Source organism: Hemiscyllium ocellatum, chromosome 36, assembly GCF_020745735.1.
Source record: "Hemiscyllium ocellatum isolate sHemOce1 chromosome 36, sHemOce1.pat.X.cur, whole genome shotgun sequence".
Classification (NCBI taxonomy): domain Eukaryota; kingdom Metazoa; phylum Chordata; class Chondrichthyes; order Orectolobiformes; family Hemiscylliidae; genus Hemiscyllium; species Hemiscyllium ocellatum.
The window spans coordinates 21,032,945-21,054,236 of NC_083436.1; the positions used below are offsets into that span (position 1 = coordinate 21,032,945).

Below are 21,292 nucleotides of genomic sequence, written 5' to 3' on the forward strand. Positions count from 1 at the left end.
TGGCCACATCTTCAGCTGTCAAGGCCCTAAGCTCTGCTACTTCTTTCCAAAACCTCCCCAACTCTCTTGCATTTTTAAGACACTCTTTGTAACTTATTTGTTAGACCAAGCTTTTGATCATTCACCATCCATTTTTTCCTCCTATGTTTCTGTCTTATACTTTGCTTTATATCATTGTCATTAAGCACATTGTTTTATTGGGTTAAAGATGCTATATGAATGTAAATTGCCATTCTTCTGTTAGGTAGACTTTAATAACATTATAAGATTAGTTAAAGAAGGAGGGACATTTTCACTGTCCAACTGTATGAATTCAATTAATCAGACTGTATAAAACTCTTCTAATGTTTTGCTAATATTGATTGCTTTGTGTTACTGTAATAAGAGTAACCTTTAGGTCATGCCAGGTTAGTAAAGAAACATAAACACATCTACAGTGAAGGAATGGCAATGTTGTTCCAGGTCAGGATGGTTGGAGGGTAATTTGCAGATAATGATTCATCTGTTGCCATTGTCCTATAAAGTGGTAGCGGTTGTCAGTGTGGAAGGTGCTGCTCAGATCCTGGATAAGACTGTGCATTGGTGGTGAGAGGAGAGAAAGTTGAAGATGGTGGATGGAGCAACAATTGAGGGGTCGCTTTGTCCGAGATGACATTAAACTTCTTGAGAGTTGCGAGTTCAGTGATGGCAATGCCATTGAATGTCAAGGACCAATGGCTATATCCTCTTTTGGTGGAAATAGTCATTGCCTGGCAATTATTTGGCACAAATGTTACTTGCCAGTTTTCAGCTCAATCAGCATGTTTTTTCCATTATTCATTCACAGGATGTGGGCATCAGTGGCTAGGCCAGAATTTATGGCCCATCCCTAATTGCTCAGTGGGCAGTTTCAAATCAACCACATTGCTGTGCGTTTGGAGTCACATGTAGATCAGACCAGGTAAGGATGGCAGTTTCTTTCCCTAAAGGACATTAGTGAACCAGATGGGTTTTTCCTGACAATCAACAATGGTTTTACGTCATCATTAGATTCTTAATTCTAGATTTTTATTGAATCCAACTTCCACCATCTGCCGTGGTAGGATTCGAACCTGGGTCCAGAACATTACCTCAGTCTCTGGACTAACAATCCAACTAATTAACTAATCATATGACTGGGCCCTCAACTCTCGCTTTAAGTTGTCCAGGATTTGCTACATATAGACATGGTATTTGAGGAAACATGAGTGGCACTGAATATTTTAAATGAACATACAACTTCTAACTGTCTGATGGATAGAAGATTATCGATAACTCAGCTGAAGATAGTTGAGCCAAGGATATTACCCTGAGGAACTCCTATAGAGATATCCTGGTGCTGAGATGACTAACCTCCAACAATGAGTAATATCTTCCTTTCTGCTAGGGAGCTGGAACATTCTAGTGTTTTTTATGATCTGTGGTTAAATGCAAATACTTTTAGGCCACTTCAAGTAGATGGAATTATTCAACTTCAAGTGCGTAGAAATGTTAGTCTTCCCATTGCTTTTCTTGTATTGCCATTAAGAGTTTGGACCAATGAATATTTATAAAATCAGCAAAGTGAACTGAGTATTTTAGCATTCGCTGGAATTAGTGCACAAAATACAGGGTGAAATCCATTCGAACATTAGAGCATGCTATCTCTTGGTTATGTGATGTGAAGCAAAGTGAAGGACTATGGAGAGGAGGAACTGAAGTAGGAACAACATTTCAAAAGGGCATAATTCCATTGTGGAAAAAGTCAAAATTCTTCTCATTTTGCCATTATTAAAATAGTCATTATTAACATTCATTAAAAAGGCCTAACTTCAAATTATTGATTGCCACTTGTATATAATTCTGTTCGCCGAGCTGGGAATTTGTGTTGTAGACGTTTCGTCCCCTGTCTAGGTGACATCCTCAGTGCTTGGGAGCCTCCTGTGAAGCGCTTTGGTGATCTTTCCTCCGGCATTTGTAGTGGTTTGTCTCTGCCGCTTCCGTTTGTCAGTTCCAGATGTCCGCTGCAGTGGTTGGTATATTGATTGAATCTGTGGATGAGTGCCATGCCTCTAGGGATTCCCTGGCTGTTCTCTGTTTGGCTTGTCCTATAATAGTAGTGTTGTCCCAGTCGATTTCATGTCGCTTGTCATCTGCGTGTGGCTACTAAGGATAGCTGGTCGTGTCGTTTCATGGCTAGTTGGTGTTGGCTAGCCACGAAACGACACGACCAGCTATCCTTAGTAGTCACACACACAGATGACAAGCAACATGAATATTATAGGACAAGCCAAACAGAGAACAGCCAGGGAATCCTCAGAGGCATGACACTCATCCATAGATTCAATCAATAAGCACATCGACTTGGACCCAATATACCGACCATGCAATGGACAGCTGGAACTGACAACCGGAAGCGGCAGATTCAAACCACTACAAATGCCGGAGGAAAGATCACAGAAGCGCTTCACAAGAGGCTCCCAAGCACTGAGGATGTCACCTAGACAGGGGACAAAACGTCTGCAACACAAATTCCCAGCTCGGCGAACAGAACCACAATGAGCACCCGAGCTACAAATCTTCTCACAAACTTTGAACTTGTATATAATCTAATATACATCATTTAAAAAAGTAACACAATTTTGTAAAAGTAATGTTACATGCAGTAACACATAGATGGTCCCTCTTCTTTATCTCTTGCTTTAATTGTAATCTGACTGGTTCATTCTCCTACCACTTTGACGGATGGTAGCTGAGCAAAAAGTTTTAAAAAGAGACTAGTTTCCATGGTTTGCGATGTTAGTTGAAGGCCTTAATTTTCATCTCTGTAAATCCAAACTGGGGAAAAGTGCCCCAAGCAGGTGAATTTTCATTCTGAGGTACCAAGGTTCCTCAGGAAGCCGACTAGTAAACCCCGAATCAAGGGTAGATGCTGCTGGCTGTGGATGTGGGCTTGGAACAATATCTAGCTCCAAGCTCTAGCACTGTACAGCTGAGTAATAAAATAAAGAATGAAATGAAAAAAATTGCTCCAGCCATCAACCATTACACCCCTGTACTCCCATGACCTACCTATGACAATTCTATGTTACCACATAACCTTCATTCTACCACATGCCATCTACCTATCTCTATGTGTCCTAAAACTCCTAAACCATCCTATGCCCCTCTCAACATCTCCAAATCATCTCATACTCCCTAGACATACTCCCTCTTACACCATCCCTCAATCTTTTATAGGTCCGAAGTTAACCTGTTCTCCTTTTCTGGTATTTTATAGCTCTTATTCAACTTAAAGCTCACCCATGTCAACCCATGTCCTTCAGCCACTAGGCTTCACACTTCCCCATGCCAACTCAGCTAGCAGCCAGCATGGACAAATCTCAGGAACCATGCTGATATAAGATTTTTAAAAAATATTTATTGGTGATGTCCCTTTTTAAAAAAAAATCAAAGTAATACATTGGAATTTCATCAACACATATCTTATGAAAGCAAACACTATTCTAAGTTGGGGCAGCACAGTGGCTCAGTGGCTAGCCCTGCTGCCTCACAGTACCAGGGACCCAGGTTTGATCCCCTCCTGTCTGTGTGGAGTTTGCACATTCTCCTTGTATCTGCATGGGTTTCATCTGGGTGCTCCAGTTTCCTCCCACTGTCCAAAGATGTGCAGGTTAGGGTGAATGGGCCACACTAAATTGCCCGTAGTGTTAGGTGCATGAGTCAGGGGTAAATGGAGGGGAATGGGTCTGGGTGGGCTACTCTTCGGAGGGTTGGTGTGGACTTGTTGGGCTGAAGGGCCAGTTTCCATACTGTAGGGAATCTAATCTATGTTGTTTGACAACTTTTACAATTCTGCGACAGTTCTATCACAGTTTGACAGTTCCTGTGGGTTTTTGCCCTTTTCAGACATTCCCTTGTCTACTTTTTGCAATCTCGAAGGCTACCTGTCCCTACTCCATGAACATTACCTGATAACATCCCTCCAAGGGTCTGTAATCTCCCTGAAGGCAGCTGAGTACCCCACCTGAAGGGTTCCTGGGATCAGAAACATAGGGATACCTCACATCTCCAAAGAGATAACATGGTTTGTTCAACTAAATTCACTGATGCAGACCTGGTCTGCTTTGTGCATTCCAGACAGTGACAATATCAACATTTAGAATTGAAGACAGTCAACTGTTTAAGTGACCACCCATTTCAGCAAACTAGACATATTTGAAAGGCTGGGCATTTTCAAACATACCCTCATGAAAATCAGAAATGACTCTTGGGGATGAGAATTCTGATGTTTGTGGATTTCTAGTTTATGCACATTGAAGAGTCTCTCCATTATGATGTAAATGTGGGCCCAATTCTCTATAAAAATAACTAAGTGCAAACACTGCACATGAATTCAGTGTCTGATGGATGGACGGAGACATTAGTTTCACATCACACTGGCTTGTCCTGAAGGTACTTGACACTGTTCTCCGCAGATATTGAACATGTTTATTAACAGAGACCTCTCCTCCCTCATTTACTGGGATCAGCTTAGAACTTGGTTTTCAGATTGTCTTTCTATCTAAGTTTGGGACATCTTATAGTGCAGGTTCCTCTGCTCAGCTGGCTGTAGAACATAGCCTTTGGTATCCTTTGTGTGCACCCCCAACCAGGGTAGCTGCATTCTGGATGAGCATGCTATTGGAGAGAATATTCCCAAGAAAGCAAAATTTCTGTCCTACTTTGAGGGGCTTGTATTGATAATGCTTGTTGAAGTATCTGTGGTGTGTTGATTTAAGGTCTTTGCTTCTTCAGACTTATTGTCAGGACAAATTGTTCTGAAAGACTTGTGTGAGTGGGGGAGAAATAGCGTCGGGACAAGGAATGTTCCATATATCTCACAAAAAGACAGGCATATCCAGGATCCATGAAGGTACAAATAGCCACACCTTTTACTTGGAGGATGTGAGACAAATTTAAGGGAAAGTTGCTTTATGAGAAGAGGCTGGGCCAGGGGAAAAGTAGTGGAGTTAGGATCGAAAGAATTAAGTTCAGTTGGACAGGGAGAGGCTAAAACAATGAGTCTACCAGGGCAATTCTGTTTGTTGGATTTGCTAAGAAGGTAGAATTAAGATGTACAAGGCTTGGAGACTGTGAGGTAGAAGCTGTGGAGGAAAGATCTCCAGAGGAGATGAGTGTTGGGGACAATAATTCATTTTCAGTGAAGGGGTGCTGGCTCAGGGGGATAAGAAGACATGCCCAAGAGTTGGCGCTCAACCTCTGTAGATAGTTGTTGATATGCAAGATTACAACGCCACCTTTATTGGCAGGTTTGATAAGAAAGTTAAAGCTGACCTTAAATTAACAAACTGCTGCAGGCTCAGAAGAAGATGGGTTAGAGTAGGTGAAGAGAGCAAAGAAATAGAGGCAGTCATCCTGCCACCAACAGTTCTTACTGAAAAGATCAAGAGTGGAGAATAGTCCAGGGGGAGAGGTTGACATGGTGGGAAAGTATTGGAGATGGGTAAAAGGTTCCTTAAAGAAAAATATATTGATATCCTTATTCTGTTTGTGGAACCTTCCTTCAATTTTATATCCTTCAAGGATCACATCTACATTTCCTTGAACTGCCCAGAAACCAGAGTGTGATTCTGGGTACATTGGGTCAATGAGGTGAATGACAATCAAATGAAGAATAACTTTTCAATAATTTTCTTTGTTGTTGAATGAAATGACATTCCATGGTGATTATCAGAAATGGGCGTGCTGTCTGAGTGTTTGTTAAAATGAATTATGGAGGCATCATTGTAGCCTTGTGCACAGCACCCTGGTTCCAGATCAGGGAGAAGCAATTAATGAGTTTCTTAATCATGTGAATCCCTCCATACATAAACACCTCAGGTAGAATACCATCAGTTCCTGGCAATTTCCCATAGAAAGCCACCTTATTGCCTTCATGACTTCTGCTTGAAACAAATCAAGGGCAAGGTTTTTCAGTCTACAGCACTGAGGAAGTAACTTAAAGCTATCACTCGGGGTTGCTGGTGAAGGAGATTGCAGAAATGAGAGAGAATCTTACGTATATTTGTTAGGAACTGATTGTCATCTGCTGAGAGGACATGCTTTGTTGGTGAATGGGAAGAAACATAGACCAATCATGCACCTTTGTATATAGCCTTCAGCTCACGTTTATCAGCAGTTGCTTGAATCTCATTAACCTTGTTTTCTCACCATCAGATATTCAACTCTATCAGTTTGGCTTGTATTTTGTGCAACAATATCAACCATTCCTTGCTGGTGGCTTCTTGTGAGATATTTAAGATCTCAACATTTGGTAAAAACAATGACTGCAGATGCTGGAAACCAGATTCTGGATTAGTGGTGCTGGAAGAATACAGCAGTTCAGGCAGCATCTAAGGAGCAGCGAAATAGACGTTTCAGGCAAAAGCCCTTCATCAGGAATCCTGATGAAGGGCTTTTGCCTGCAACGTCGATTTCGCTGCTCCTTGGATGCTGCCTGAACTGCTGTGCTCTTCCAGCACCACTAATCCAGAATCTTATTTCAACATTTGCCTACCCTTGCCATCAAACCCCTCTTGGTGCTCCTGTTTCTGTAATCTGACTAAGATGTATTTAATTGTTCAGCATTAAGTATTTTGCAGTTCTGCATATTAGCAACTTACTTCTTGGTGACTTTAAGTAAACCCATTTCCTTTTGAATTGTCATGCTGTTTTCATTTTGCAGAATCTAACTGTGAGAGTTTAGGACAGACAAAAGTATCACCTGACAACTGATTTCTCAGCAAGTGTCAAAAATGTTTGATAATTAGTTGGATCTGGGACAATGCCCCTTGCAAACCAATGAATAAACTGGTCCATTTGCCTGTAAGTCCAGTCTGGAAAGCTTTTTAGAGTGCATATTCCATTGACTGTGGACCTCCTGTAGCAGCACAAGTGCAAATTATTAAAATCAGCAGGATAGCCGGAAAGCTGCATACTAAAGGAAAATATCAAACGTGGTTACTTCTTAGGCTGGGATATTCTCATCGCTGATTAGTTTGTGGATTGGAAATGGAGTTATGAAACTTTATTTTTGAGAGGAGTAGTGTTAGTTATTAAGATGGACCTTATGTCTAATTAGGTGTAATGTGTGCCAGTATTTTACAGGCTGATTAGGTCTCTTTAAATAGTGGCCATGTGTCCAGGTTTCCACTAGTCACAGATTCTAAAATCTATCACCACAGGTAGCAAAGCAGCTGTACTGATGCTGCCTTGGGAGCTCAAAGAACAGTGGCAACACCTGAGCAGTTGTTAGTGATGCATTACATTTAGACAACAGCCAATATAACTGTTGAAGTTGCTATGTGCCAGCCTTGCATGATGGACTCAGATGCTCCATGTCAATGAAAAATAAAAACTTAGCGAGAAAAACCGATCAATTCAACTTTTACATGTTATACATAGACAGTGCACAAAATTGCACTGAATACACACCCATTTCTGAGGGCAGTTAAAGGGCCTTTCCTGAAGAAGGGCTCATGCCCAAAACGTCAAATCTCCTGCTCCTTTGATGCTGCCTGACCTGCTGCACTTTTCCAGCAACACATTTTCAGCTCTGATCTCCAGCATCTGCAGACCTCACTTTCTCCCAGTTAAAGGGCAGTCAGGTTGTTGTAAATCTTGAATCAGATAGAAGTCAGACTGAGTACAGACAACTGATTCCCTTCCCTGAGTGACATGCGAGAACCACATGAATTCTTACAACAATTCAGTCAGGGCTTACACAGTCGTGGCAGTGTCCCTGCCTTTAAACTGGACTGTCCAGGTTCAAGAACCACCTGCTATGGTGTTGTGTCACAAATGACCAAAGAAGTTGATGAAAAATACTATCTCAGCAACAATCCAACTCAACAGTTTCCTAGTCACCGATTACTAGTATTGATACAGCAAACCTGACTCAGGAGGAAATGGCCTGATCTTCAGATTTCACTCCGGGCGGTGAAAGGTATTAAAAGGAATTGCTTCTTCCACTCCCACAGAGAGTTCAAAGGTGTCTTCAAGGTCTGCTGGTAGCTGAGGCAGTCTAGTTAAAAGGCTCATCTTGCTTCTGTATGTCCCAGTTACAATAAAAACAGCCCTCAGGCTTCACTTCTTTCTAACCACACACTGTCTCCAAGACACCCCATCCACCTCTTGGCCCTTCATTCCATTCACGTCAACCTATGCTCCTCCATTCACTTCCCACAGTTCTTTACAAACCACATGCCAACTTATTCCAAACCCATATATCCCTAGCTTCATGGCAAATCACTCAGTATCTATCAGGAGCCATGTGAAATGAAACAAAATATCCTAAATGTTTTTAGGAGACTCAAATATATTAAATCAAACAATCTAATTTATAAAAAATCTCATTCAATACATTTAAAATTCTTCAAGTACTTGGTTGCTTGCAAAATAAATAATTTCTCAAGTACTTAATGGTGATTGAAAGCAAGCATTTATATTAATGGCCTCATATCAAAGACTTTATCTTTGGATAATCAACCGAACAGCACTTACAGGTCTCTCACTGTGATAATGATAGGTTGTGGAATCAATTGCACAGTGTCAATCTTATGTCAACAGGCAGACAGTGAAATTACAAGCAACCAGAGCAAGTTTCTTCTTTTCCAAAATAATGAATGAACTTGTGAATGTAAGTGATTGGACAGCTTGATGGTTCCACAGAGCTTATCCATCATTTGCACACACGTGTCTACTTTTAGCTAGCCAAAACTAATTAACATTTGCCAGAAAGCCTTTTACTTTTTGAAAAGAAGCATGTGACCTCTCTCAAAGGGCACCATAAGCTTTTCTCAAAAGATGCCTTATAACTTCTCTCTCTCGCAAAGGGGTGTCTTTTCTCTCCAAAAGGATGCCCTACCTCTTCAGCAGCCTTAGATCGTTTCTTCAAACCTCCAAATCTTACAAGTCATATCTTGGATGTACCAGGAATGAAAATTGTATTTGTTTATAAGCAATTTCCCATTACATATGAGGCTATCTTTTTGAACCAGGGCTATCCCCTGACCATTCATTCAAATCCCTCTGGTTGGGTGCCAGGTTCAGGAGTTGAAGTTCAAGAATCAGAGCATATTGCTCCAGTTAAGTGGGTAGTGTTAAGAGAGGACAACATTTGCAAGATGAATAGTTACAATTACAAAAAATCCTGGTTTGGTTGGTTGGATCAGCCTTGACCAATCTGAATGGTGGAGCAGGCTCGAAGGGCTGAGTGGCCGATATCAGGTTCGAGTTTTGAAGTCTCAATTATTGAGGATGTTGGCTTTGGTCCCTTTTCTGAAGCAATTTACCTTGTCTCATCAATGTTCAATGTGTTGACATTAAAATACGTTCAAAACGCAATGAAAAGAAAAATATTGGGAGTAGATTGTAAAAATGTAATTGCATTTTTTCACAATTATTTCCTTTCCATGGTGAAGTATTTATTTAAGAAGAGAAAGGAAAGTACACAGCAAGATTCGGTTTCACACCTGTTGACTTTATCACTGAGCATTTGCCAGTGCAAATGAAAGAGAAAACCAAACATCGATTGAGAGTGCCATTCTGGAAAATCTGCCACATTCATTTGTCTGAACGGTTCCCCAGTAGCAGAAATGGAAGTGTACAGAAGGGAGTGTATTTATTGAAATCTAGTATTTGAATGAGATCATAAACAAATTGAAATTATTTGTGAATTAGCACTACATCACTTTATACCATGTGTAAATACTGAATGAAATACGGCTGACCAGGAATGCACATCAGGTTCACAGGAAATCTTCATGTGGATATTAGTTGCATTCATATAGCTTCTTCGATCCCTAACTCCAAATCACGAATGAGCATCACTGAGCTCAGAACCCTGAATATTTGGAAATTTGTCCAACTTCTGCAGGAACCTTTACTCCTTGAGCCCATGTTAACTTGAGTTGAGATGATGTATTCGGGGCTAGAGAAGTCATGTCATGTCACAACAGTTGGACATTTTCAAAATGAGGACTTTATATTAGAATTCCAAAGCATAGCATGCTAGCTGCATGTGTAAATTTTCAGTGACCACAAAGTTGAGAGAGAAACTCAATATTTATTTTTCCTCAATAGAAGTAACACCAAGGTCTATGAGCTGGATTACACAGCATCTGTTTTCCAGGCAATTAATGGGCAATGCATTTCCCATATGGTGTGCAACAGGTGTGTGGTCAGTCTTCACAGGATGTAGACATGCATCTAATTGGTTACCGTAACCTGGAGGCGCTCAAAACTTCTTTCCAAACTGACTGCAAAACCCATTACCTCAGCAGGTGGCAAACTTAGCTTCTGATTTCGACCCTTTTGTGAAATTAAATAGTGAATGACGGCCCTCCCCATTCTGCTCTCTGATTCCTTGGGCAGAGGCTATCGAGTAAGGGCAGAAGGTTTGTTTTTTTAGTTTAGTTAGGGCATGATGATCGGCACAGGCCTGGAAGTGCCGAAGGGCCTGCTACTGCGCTGCAGTTTTCTTTGTTCTTGTTCTAACACAGCGATGCCAGCAGTCTGACGGAGAGTGCTAACAAAAACATTCAGTTAGAAGAAAAGGTTATTTACCTGTATGACTCTTCTGGCTCTTTTATGTTTATTCATTCATGAAATGTGGGTGTCACTGGCAAAGCTAACATGTGTTGTCCATCCCCAATTGCCTCTGACCCCAGTGACCTATTAGAGTTCATCTGCCGCAGATACACTCACAGGAAGGTTAACCTGTGTGCTGCTGCAAACCACTGATTGCTCCCTTCCTGATCTCATTCTCCCCTAAGGAACTTACCACAGATCCAATTCTGGCATCTGTGCTGACAATCTTTCTTCCCTCAGTATGTGACTCATGCGCTGTCAACTAATTGCTAGGAATCTACCTGTTATAAGTTTACATAGTGTTTTCCACATTTCTCAGGTTATATCTTATAGTATTTCATTTTGCAATAATATGTACATAATCTCTTAGCGAAGAACCAAGTCAACAACATTACATAAAGACTAAGGGATCTGTTCAAATGCAAAACATCTAAGGCATGATCCTGGGATTCATTTATCACGATAAGACAGTGAGGATATTGTAGAGTTTAACATGGTGTTGCAATCTTAAATTCACTTGCCAATACTTGCAATTTAATATATTGTATTCACTTGTGATGGCCTGTAAAGGTTGGGAGATCAAGACCTGTTCCAAACATTTGAGCATAAAAGATCCCACAAATCTATTCAACGAAAAGCATGGGAGTTGTCCTGACCATAATTACCCTCAGCCACCATTTTCTACAGATGACCTATTCATTTATTTCTATGTTGCTTATTGTAGTTCAAATTTTCTTCTGTGATTTATGCAACAAAGAAATATCTATACTTCAAAAGGGATTGGTTAGCTCAGTTGTTTGAACACTGGTTTGCAATGTAGTGTGAAGCCATTAGTGTGGGTTAAGTTCTGCATTGGTGTAGGTCACCATGAAGGGCTCTCCTTCACGACCTCTCTATTTGCCTGAGATGAGGTCGCTCTCAGGTTAAACCACCACCACTCTCTCTGTCTCTCTCTCTCTCTAATGAGAGTAGCCTACAGGATTGCTGATGAAGGGCTTGAAACGCCGATTCTCCTGCTCCTTGGATGCTGGCTGACATGTTGTGCTTTTCCAGCACCATACTCTCGACTCTGATCTTCAACTTCTGCAGTCCTTACTTTGTCCTGATTGATAAGATTGTCAGTTTTACCTTTGCACTTAAAGTATACCTTTGGCTGTAATGTTCTCTGAGACGTTTGGAAGATGTGAGAGATGCAATATTATAGAATCCCAACAGTGTGAACGAAGGCTATTCAGCCCATTAAGTCTGTACTGCCTCTCAGAAGAGCATCCCATCCGGACCTACCTCCCCCCCACCCCACCCCTTGCATTTCCCATGGCTAAACCATCTAGCCTGCACATCCTTGGGCACTGCGGGCAATTTAGCACGGCCAATCTTCATAGCCTACATCTTTGGATTGTGGGAGAAAACTGGAGCACCTGGAGGACCATGCAGACATGGCGAAATATATAAATTCCACACAGTCACCCGAGGGTAGAATCAAACCTAGGTCCCTGGTGCAGTGAGGCAGCAGTGCTAACCACTGAGCCACCATATTTTCCTTATACATATATGCATATTTTATATATTTAAGATTTTCTTTTCCCTCCAGATCTTCTCTTCTGTGTAAACATACTGCCAGGTTTCTCACTCATGCTGATGAGTGTGTAAGATTACTTCTCTCATAGCTAGGAATGTAGGTGTGTAGGTTATAACCAAAAAACTCCACAAGGAACATGAAGGTAGATGAAATTACCCACATATTTCTGACATTCATTTGAAAATGGAAAACACAGTCATTAGTCAGAGAGAAGGCATATCCCTGATGATATCCTATGTACACCACTACTGAAAACATTATGCAGGCAGGCACTGGTTTCCTTTGTAAGTTTTATTCGAAATTGTCCTGTTTTGACAGGAAGTGTTGATGAGAAAGCAATTTAATAAAGAGAATTATGTCAGCTCTTCAGCTTTAGACAGTCCTAAGTGGTTTTGGGCTGTTATGAGACAGAACTGAACCTCAAGTGCAAATAACACTTAATTTTCCTGGAACCTCAGTTGAGTAATTATGTCCAGGTGCGAGCTCACAAATTGGGATTACACCAGACTGGTAGGAGAGCAACAACATTCATATGTGGAATTTAAAACAATGAGTTCAATTAAAGAGGTATGGCACAAAAAGAGGACCAAAATGTTAAACATAGAAACATAGATGTTAGGAGCAGGTTTATGCTATTCACCCATTTGAGCCTGCTCTGCCTTTGATATGATCATGGCTAATCATTCTATTCTGTATCCTCTTCCTGCATATCCTTTGATCCCCTTACTCTAAGAACTACAGCTAACTTCTTCTTAAAAACATTCAATGTCTTGGCCTTAACTGCTTTCTAAGGCAGAGAATTCCATGGGCTCACCACTCTCTGGGTGAAGAAATGTCCCCTCATCCCAGTTGTAAACAGCCTACTCTGTATCCCTAGACTGTGGCTCCACATTGGGAACATCCTTCCTGCATTTGCCCTGTCAAATCATTTTAGAATCCTATAGGTTTCTATGCGAGGCCCCCTCATTCCTCTAAATTCCAATGAATATAGGAGCAATGGGTAAGTGCCAAAATGTGTGCCACATTTCAGCAGTGCTCATCAAGGCTGAAATTACACGGAATTAAGAAATGGCAATCAATAAAAGGAGAAATGGAAAAGCTAAAGCTCCCCGAGCACAACTAGGAGCCTGTGCACAAGTGACAGCATATGGCTGCTCTTGACATGCCTCTGCGATGGCTGATGAAGTTGAAGTGGTACTTCACGCAATGATACCCTCTGCAACATTCCATGAGAAGGCACAACCAAGTTGCAGGCTGTGACTGGGTCTGTCTCTAGCTGGCCAGCCCTTCATTGTGTAGCATCCACAGGGTCCCTGCCACAGACGGCACTGCCCAGAATGTGCTGCCTTGCCTGTCCCATAATGCAGTGCTGCAGAATGGTGGCTGACATCTTGACGGATGTGACCAAAGTGACTCTGAAGGGCAATGCTGGTGTTAACAGTCAGCTGAGGTAGTCCGTCTTGGGAAAAGGATCTCATTTCAACCTTATTGAATCATATAAGGTCCTGAAAAGGACACTATCAGCCACAAGATTATTTCTCCTGCTTGGAATGTCTATAAGGAGCCCAGCCTCAGGATAAAATGTTGCCCACTTAGGAACAATAATGAGGATAAATCTTTCACACAGAGCATTGTGAGTCTCTGGAATTCTGTAGCATGGGTTCATAACTGCGCAGTAATTGAATATCAAAGCTGAGATACAGTTTTAGGTTCTTAATACAATCAAGTGACATGGAGTCAAGCACAAAAGTAGAACTGAGGTCAAAGATCAAGCATTATGTAATTGAATTACACAGTAAGCTCTTGGGGCTACTTATCTTATTGTTGGTCCTTTTATTCTTATCTAGCACAACGTCAACCTAAGTGAGGTATAGAACCTTCAAAAGACACAAAGATGTAGTGCTGGTTGAATACCATTTGGTGTCTGGCATCCTTCCATTTCCTCCAAACCCAATGCACATTGCCAAACTATTAATGCTACTCACGGGAGTTCCAGGCAACAACAAAAACTGTGTAGCAACCACAAAAAAAGCACCAAGACTTTTGAGAGCGTACCTGACCACCAGAAAAATACATAATTAAAATATAAAGAAGCTCCTTAAAGGTATGTTCTCAACACCTAACAGTCTATTAAATGTTCTTCTGATTCTACCTCAGGTTTCTTTACTGCTCGGTCACATTGTTTGTATAATTGATCAATTTTGAACTAATCTATTAAAAGAAGGAGGGCTAACCTGGGCTGGGAAAAAAAGAAACGGAAAGTGCTGCAAAATTAGGCAGGTGCTGACAACATCTGTAGAAACAGAATTAGAGTTGATGCGTTAACTTCGGGAAAAATTTCTGGCTGTAACAACTGCTCCTTTTTATGAGGTGTTTTAGGTGCTGGAGGTGATTTCCTCAAATTCTAGGAGCAGCAATTACTGTTTTATATGCTGCTGCATTGATTTGGAACTTTGGAAAAAAAAAGTCAAAACAACAGCAGTTTTAAAATGGAGAAGAACAGACAAAGGAAACACATGGTGAGGTCACTGCAGGAGAGAGACAGAGAACCTGCACAGTTACTGCCTTTGCTGTTTTGAATTCATGTATTGCTGGACATCAGAGTGCGTCTGAAAAAAATTAACAAACAGTGCAATTCATAACTAATCTTGGAGGAACTTGGTTGGGCGAAGTTCACAAAACAGAGTCAGATTAGTTAATTGTTGTTTTAAGTGTGTCCAGCAGAAAGGCTGCAGTAATGACTAGAGTGGGTTCTTTTTTGATTATATGTTTTTGAAGATATGTCTCTTGATTAAACCTAAAAATATGCCAAAACTATTAATTTAACCTGGGGCAGTGTTTTGTAGAAGAAGAAGATAGTTTTATTTTCTGGATCTGTAGACTGTGAAGGAGCAAAAATGACCTTTAGCACAGTGATAAGTACTTCTTGTCAGATGTGGGAGTTTAAAGAGAGTTTAAGGATTACTGCAGATTATATCTGCCATAAATGCTGTTGGATGCAAATCTTATCAGAGTGAATGGATTGGTTGTAGAAACAGTTAGATGCAATGAGGAATTTGCAACAGCAACAGTATGTGATGGATGGCAGATATAGGAAGGGGGGAAGTCTCAGATACAGTCACATAGAGGGGTTAACTCCAGGACAAGGTAAGAGAGGTAGGCACCTAGTGCAGGAGTCTTTCGTGGATATACCCATTTCAAACAGGTGTGCAGTTTTGGAAAAGGTAAGGGGTGATGGATTCTCAGGGGAACGCAGCACGAACAGCCAAGTTTCTGGCATTGAGACTGGCTCTAATGCAATGAGGGGTACATCGGCTTCCAAGAGATTCATTGTGTTAGGGGATCCTGTAGTCTGATGTACAAACAGATGTTTCTGTGGCCAGCAACGAAAAAGCAGAGCGGTGTGTTGTTTCCCTGGTGCCAGGATCAAGGCTGTCTCAGAGAGGGTGCAGAATGTTCTCACAGGGGAGAGGGGCCAGCAAGAGGTCATTGTTCACATTGGAATTGACGACAGAGGAAGGGAAAAGGTTGAGATTCTGAAGTGAAATTACAGAGAGTTAGGCAGAAATATAAAAAGGAGGTCCTCAAGGGTAGTAATATCTGGATTACTCCCAGTGCTATGAGCTAGTGAGGGCAGGAATAGGAGGATAGAGCAGATGAATGCATGGCTGAGGAGCTGGTGTATAGAAGATGGATTCACATTTTTGGATCATTGGAATAACTTTTGGGGTGGAAGTGACCTGTACAAGAAGGACGGATTACACCTAAATTGGAAGGGGACTAATATACTGGCAGGGAAATTTGCTAGAGCTGCTCAGGAGGATTTAAACTAGTAAGTTGGGGGGTGTGATCCAGGCAGATAGTGAGGAAAGACATCAATCTGAGACTGGTACAGTTGAGAACAGAAGTGAGTCAAACAATCAGGGCAGGCAGGGACAAAGTAGGACGAATAAATTGAACTGCATTTACTTCAATGCAAGGGGCCTAACAGGGAAGGCAGAGAAAATCAGGGCATGGTTACGAACATGGGACTGGGATATCATAGCAATTACAGAGACATGGCTTAGGGATGGATAGGTCTGGCAGCTTAATGTTCCAGGATACAAATGCTACAGGAAGGATAGAAAGGGAGGCAAGAGAGGAGGGGGAGTGACATTTTTGATAAGGGATAGCATTACAGTTGTGCTGAGGGAGGATATTCCTGGAAATACATCCAGGGAAGTTATTTGGGTGAAACTGAGAAATACGAAAGGGATGATCACTTTATTGGGATTGTATTATAGAACCCCCCAATAGTCAGAGGGAAATTGAGAAACAAACTTGTAAAGGTATCTCAGCTGTCTGTAAGAATTATACGGTGGTTATGGTAGGGGATTTTAACTTTCCAACATAGACTGGGACTGCCGTAGTGTTAAAGATTTAGATGGAGAGAAATTTGTTAAGTGCGTACAAGACAATTTTCTGACTGAGTATGTGGATGTACCTACTAGAGAAGGTGCAAAACGTGACCTACTCTTGGGAAGTAAGGCAAGGGCAGGTGACTGAGGTGTCAGAGGGGGAGCACTTTGGGGCCAGTGACCATAATTCTATTAGATTTAAAATAGTGGTGGAAAAGGATAGACCAGATATAAAAGTTGAAGTTCTAAATTGGAGAAAGGTCAATTTTGATGGTACTAGGCAAGAGCCTTCAAAAGTTGATTGGTGACAGATGTTCGCAGGTAAAGGGACGGCTGGAAAATGGGAAGCTTTCCGAAATGAGATAACGAGAATCCAGAGAAAGTATATTCTTGTTAGGGTGAACAGGAAGGCTGGTAGGTATAGGGAATGCTGGATGACTAAAGAAATTGACGGTATGGTTAAGAAAAAGAAGGAAGCATAAGTAAGGTATAGACAGGATAGATTGAGTGAATCTTAGAAGAGTATAAAGGCAGTAGGAGTATACTTAAGAGGAAAATCAGGAGGCCAAAAAGGGGACATGAGATAGCTTTGGCAAATAGAATTAAGGAGAATCAAAAGGGTTTTTACAAATACATTAAAGACAAAAGGGTAACTAGGGAGAGAATAGGGCCCCTCAAAGATCAGCAAGGCAGCCTTTGTGTGGAGCCACAGAAAACGGGGGAGATACTAAATGAGTATTTTGCATCAGTATTTACTGTGGAAAAGGATATGGAAGATATAGAATGTAGGGGAATGTTGACATCTTGCAAAATGTCCAGATTACAGAGGAGGAAGTGTTGGATGTCTTGTAACGCATAAAGTTGGATAAATCCCAGGACCTGATCAGGTGTACCCTAGAGATCCGTGGGAAGCTAGAGAAGTGATTGCTGGGCATCTTGCTGAGATATTTGTATCATCGATAGTCACAGGTGAGGTGCCAGAAGACTGATGGTTGACAAACATGGTGCCATTGTTTAAGAAGGGTGGTAGGGACAAGCCAGGGAACTATAGCCCAGTGAGCCTGACCTCAGTAGTGGGCAAGTTGTTGGAGGGAATCTTGAGGGACAGGATGTGCCTGTATATGGAAAGGCAAGGACTGATTAGGGATAGTCAACATGGCTTTGTGAGTGGGAAATCAAGTCTCACAAACTTGATTGAGTTTCTTGAAGAAATAACACAGAGGATTGATGAGGGCAGAGCGGTAGATGTGATCTATATGGATTTCAGTAAGGTGTTCGGCAAGGTTCCCCATGGGAGACTGATTAGCAAGGTTAGATCTCATGGAATACAGGGAGAACTAGCCATTTGGATATCGAACAGGCTCAAAGGCAGAAGACAGAGAGTAGTGGTGGAGGGTTGTTTTTCAGACTGGATGCCTGTGATCAAAGAGTGCCACAAAAATCGGTGCTGGGTCCTCTACTTTTTGTCATTTATATAAATGATTTGGATGCGAGTATAAGAGGTACAGTTAGTAAGTTTGCAGATGACACCAAAATTGGAGATGTAGTGGACAGCGAAGAGGGTTACCACAGATTACAACAGGATCTTGACCAGATGGGCCACTGGGCTGAGAAGTGGCAGATGGAATTTAACTCAGATAAATGCGAGGTGCTGCATTTTGAGAAAGCAAATCTTAGCAGGACTTATACACTTAATGGTAAGGTCCTAAGGAGTGTTGCTGAACAAAGAGACCTTGGAGTGCAGGTTCATAGCTCCTTGAAAGTGGAGTTGCAGGTAGATAGGATAGTGAAGAAGGTGTTTGGTATGCTTTCTTTTATTGGTCAGAGTATTGAGTTCAGGAGCTGGGAGGTCATGTTATGGCTGTACAAGACATTGGTTCAGCCACTGTTGGAATATTGCGTGCAATTCTGGTCTCCTTCCTATTGGAAGGATGTTGTGATACTTGAAAGGGTTCAAAAAAGATTTACAAGAATGTCACCAGGGTTGGAGGATTTGAGTTATTGGGAAAGGCTGAACAGGTTGGGGCTGTTTTCCCTGGAGCATTGGAGGCTGAGGGGTGGCCTTATAGAGGTTTACAAAATTATGAGGGGCATGGATAGGGTAAATAGGCAAAGCCTTTTCTCTGGGTTCGGAGAGTCCAGAACTAGAGGGCATAGGTTTAGGGTGAGAGGGGAAAGATATAAAAGAGAACTAAGGGGCAACTGTTTCACACAGAGGGTGGTACAGGTATAGAATGAGCTGCCAGAGGAAGTAGTGGAGGCTGGTACAATTGCAACATTTGAGAGGCATTTGGATGGGTATATGAATAGGAAGGGTTTGGAGGGATATGGGCCGGGTGCTGGCAGGTGGGACTAGATTGGGTTGGGATATCTGGTTGGCATGGACGGGTTGGACTGAAGGGTCTGTTTCCATGCTGTATATCTCTATGACTCTATGACTCTCAGTTCTTTTTTAATCTTCTTCAGAACTGAAGAGAGACAGAAATATAAATGAACTGGTTGCTACTGGGTCTGAAACATTAACACTGCTTTTCTCTCCACAGATGTAGTCAGACCACCTGAGATTTTCTGGCAATTTTTTCCAGCAATTGTTTTAATTTTGACTATGTTCTTATTTTACAGTCCACTCTATACTTTCCAATGGAAATGGAATAAAATGGGTGGCTGACACCTCTTGACCCTGTAGATCAAGTTGACTTAACAATACCTGTTCATAGTGAAAACATTCATGTTTTCCCTGTTTCTAATACATTGGTTAATGAAATCTCCAGCTGTTTCAGAAAAGTTGGCATGATCCAAGATCAACAGCAGTGGATAGACTCTCAAAGTAACCATGGCAGGACCTGGAAGAGGTTTTCAAGATGGAGGGTAGGGTGTGCTGCTCAGAAAGCTAGGGAAGCACCGAAAACACCGGGCACATAGCAACCATGCTGGAAGAGGTGAGCACTATCTCTGCAGGTGGCTGATATCTCAAGAGAAGGCATCCTCTGTAAACTTAACAATGGATCATAAGGTACTGTGGGACAGCAGTCAGGACTTACTACAGATGGGCAAGTAATCCACAGGATGACTTGTGGCCATGGTCGACCTCCACCTAACTCTCAACATCCATGCTCGGATGTTTTTTAATATTGCCCGGACATCTCACCACCTCTGCAGATGGCTGCCACCGCTCCAGCTTGAGGTTCTAATGATATTAGTGTGACAGGGTGTTAAAAGTCCCACCAGTTAATACTTTAGTGGGCTGAATTTGATAAACATTTCTGAGAGAACTAAAATTTGCCAATTGTTGTTGATGTTGGGTCACTGTATCATAAGCAACTACCCCAGAAATAGACAGGAGACAGGAACATGTTGACAGACTTGCACATGGGCAGGTAGCAATTAACTGCCAGAATGGACATACCTAAACTCACATCTACCTTGAAATGAAAATTCAGTGCAATGTTTCAGAACTAATGTAATTGACCAATTAGTACAACAGATCAACTGTTAGGAAAATGGAGATTTGCACATCCTAATTTATTGCCTCTTGAGACATTGCATAATCATTTTCCATGCCATTTTAGCCCATAGTACAGTAAAATTCCCATTTTGGTATTTTTGTTAAAAGTTAGGTAATGAAATATTTTAAAAATTTATGTAAATAGAACACACAATGTGAGGAAACTTACTGATGCCAATGGTAGTGACCAGTTTGATAGCAATTTCTGGGATTCCGCAGGGCATAAAAAATGGCTCCAGTATGTATTGGCCAAAGGCTAGTGATATTACAGCAGTGGCTGCAGGTCTGTATAAAGAGAAATACAATAGCATTAGCTGTGGTGTACTCAAGGGATATGCAACCACAAAAACACAAAAATATCTATGATGTAATTGTCTTTTCCCAGAGAAAGGCTGAACTGAAGGATGATTGCAAACAAAGCATCTTAGCAATTTTGAGGTAATCCAAAGGATGGAATATTGGAAGGCAAGTGACAAGAAATATTACTTAGCCCCTTACACTTATTCTTTCCAGAGATGCTTCACACTTTATATTATCATGGAATGTCTGTAACCCATCAGTAATTCTCTGAGGAAAGGTTTTGATTTTCCCTATACAGAGGAACTTCAATTATCCAAAGGACATGGGTGGGCAGTATTTCTTTTGGTTAATTGAATTCCAGATTAAAGTCTGGTTGAAGATTTGTAGCTCGGGTGTCCGTTGTTGTGGTTCTGTTTGCCGAGCTGGAGGTTTTTGCTGCAAACGTTTCGTTCCCTGGCTAGGGAACATCATCAGTGCTATTGGAGCCTCCTGTGAAGCGCTGCTTTGATGTTTCTTCCGGTATTTATAGTGGATTGTTCTTGCCGCTTCCGGGTGTCAGTTTCAGCTGTAGTAGTTTGTATGTGGGGTCCAGGTCGATGTGTCTGTTGATGGATGTTCTTGCCGCTTCCGGGTGTCAGTTTCAGCTGTAGTGGTTTGTATATGGGGTCCAGGTCCATGTGTCTGTTAATGGAGTTTGTGGATGAGTGCCATGCCTCTAGGAATTCCCTGGCTGTTCTCTGAAAGCAACAACACCCCCAGATTCTACGGACTACCCAAAGTACACAAACCAGACATCCCACTCAGACCCAAAGTATCACTACCAGGGACACCAGCATACAAACTGGCCAAAGAACTACAACAAAAACTGAAACACCTAGTCAG

General features: G+C 41.6%; 1 protein-coding gene across 1 annotated transcript in view; it reads right to left on the reverse strand.

The window, feature by feature from the left end:
* slc7a11 (solute carrier family 7 member 11) overlaps window positions 1–21,292 on the reverse strand; it is a 177,634-nt gene that overhangs the window by 107,722 nt on the left and 48,620 nt on the right. The window contains exon 3 of the mRNA XM_060851690.1: window positions 20,280–20,395. Coding sequence (XP_060707673.1) covers window positions 20,280–20,395 — 116 coding nt within the window. The remainder of the gene's footprint in view (window positions 1–20,279; window positions 20,396–21,292) is intronic.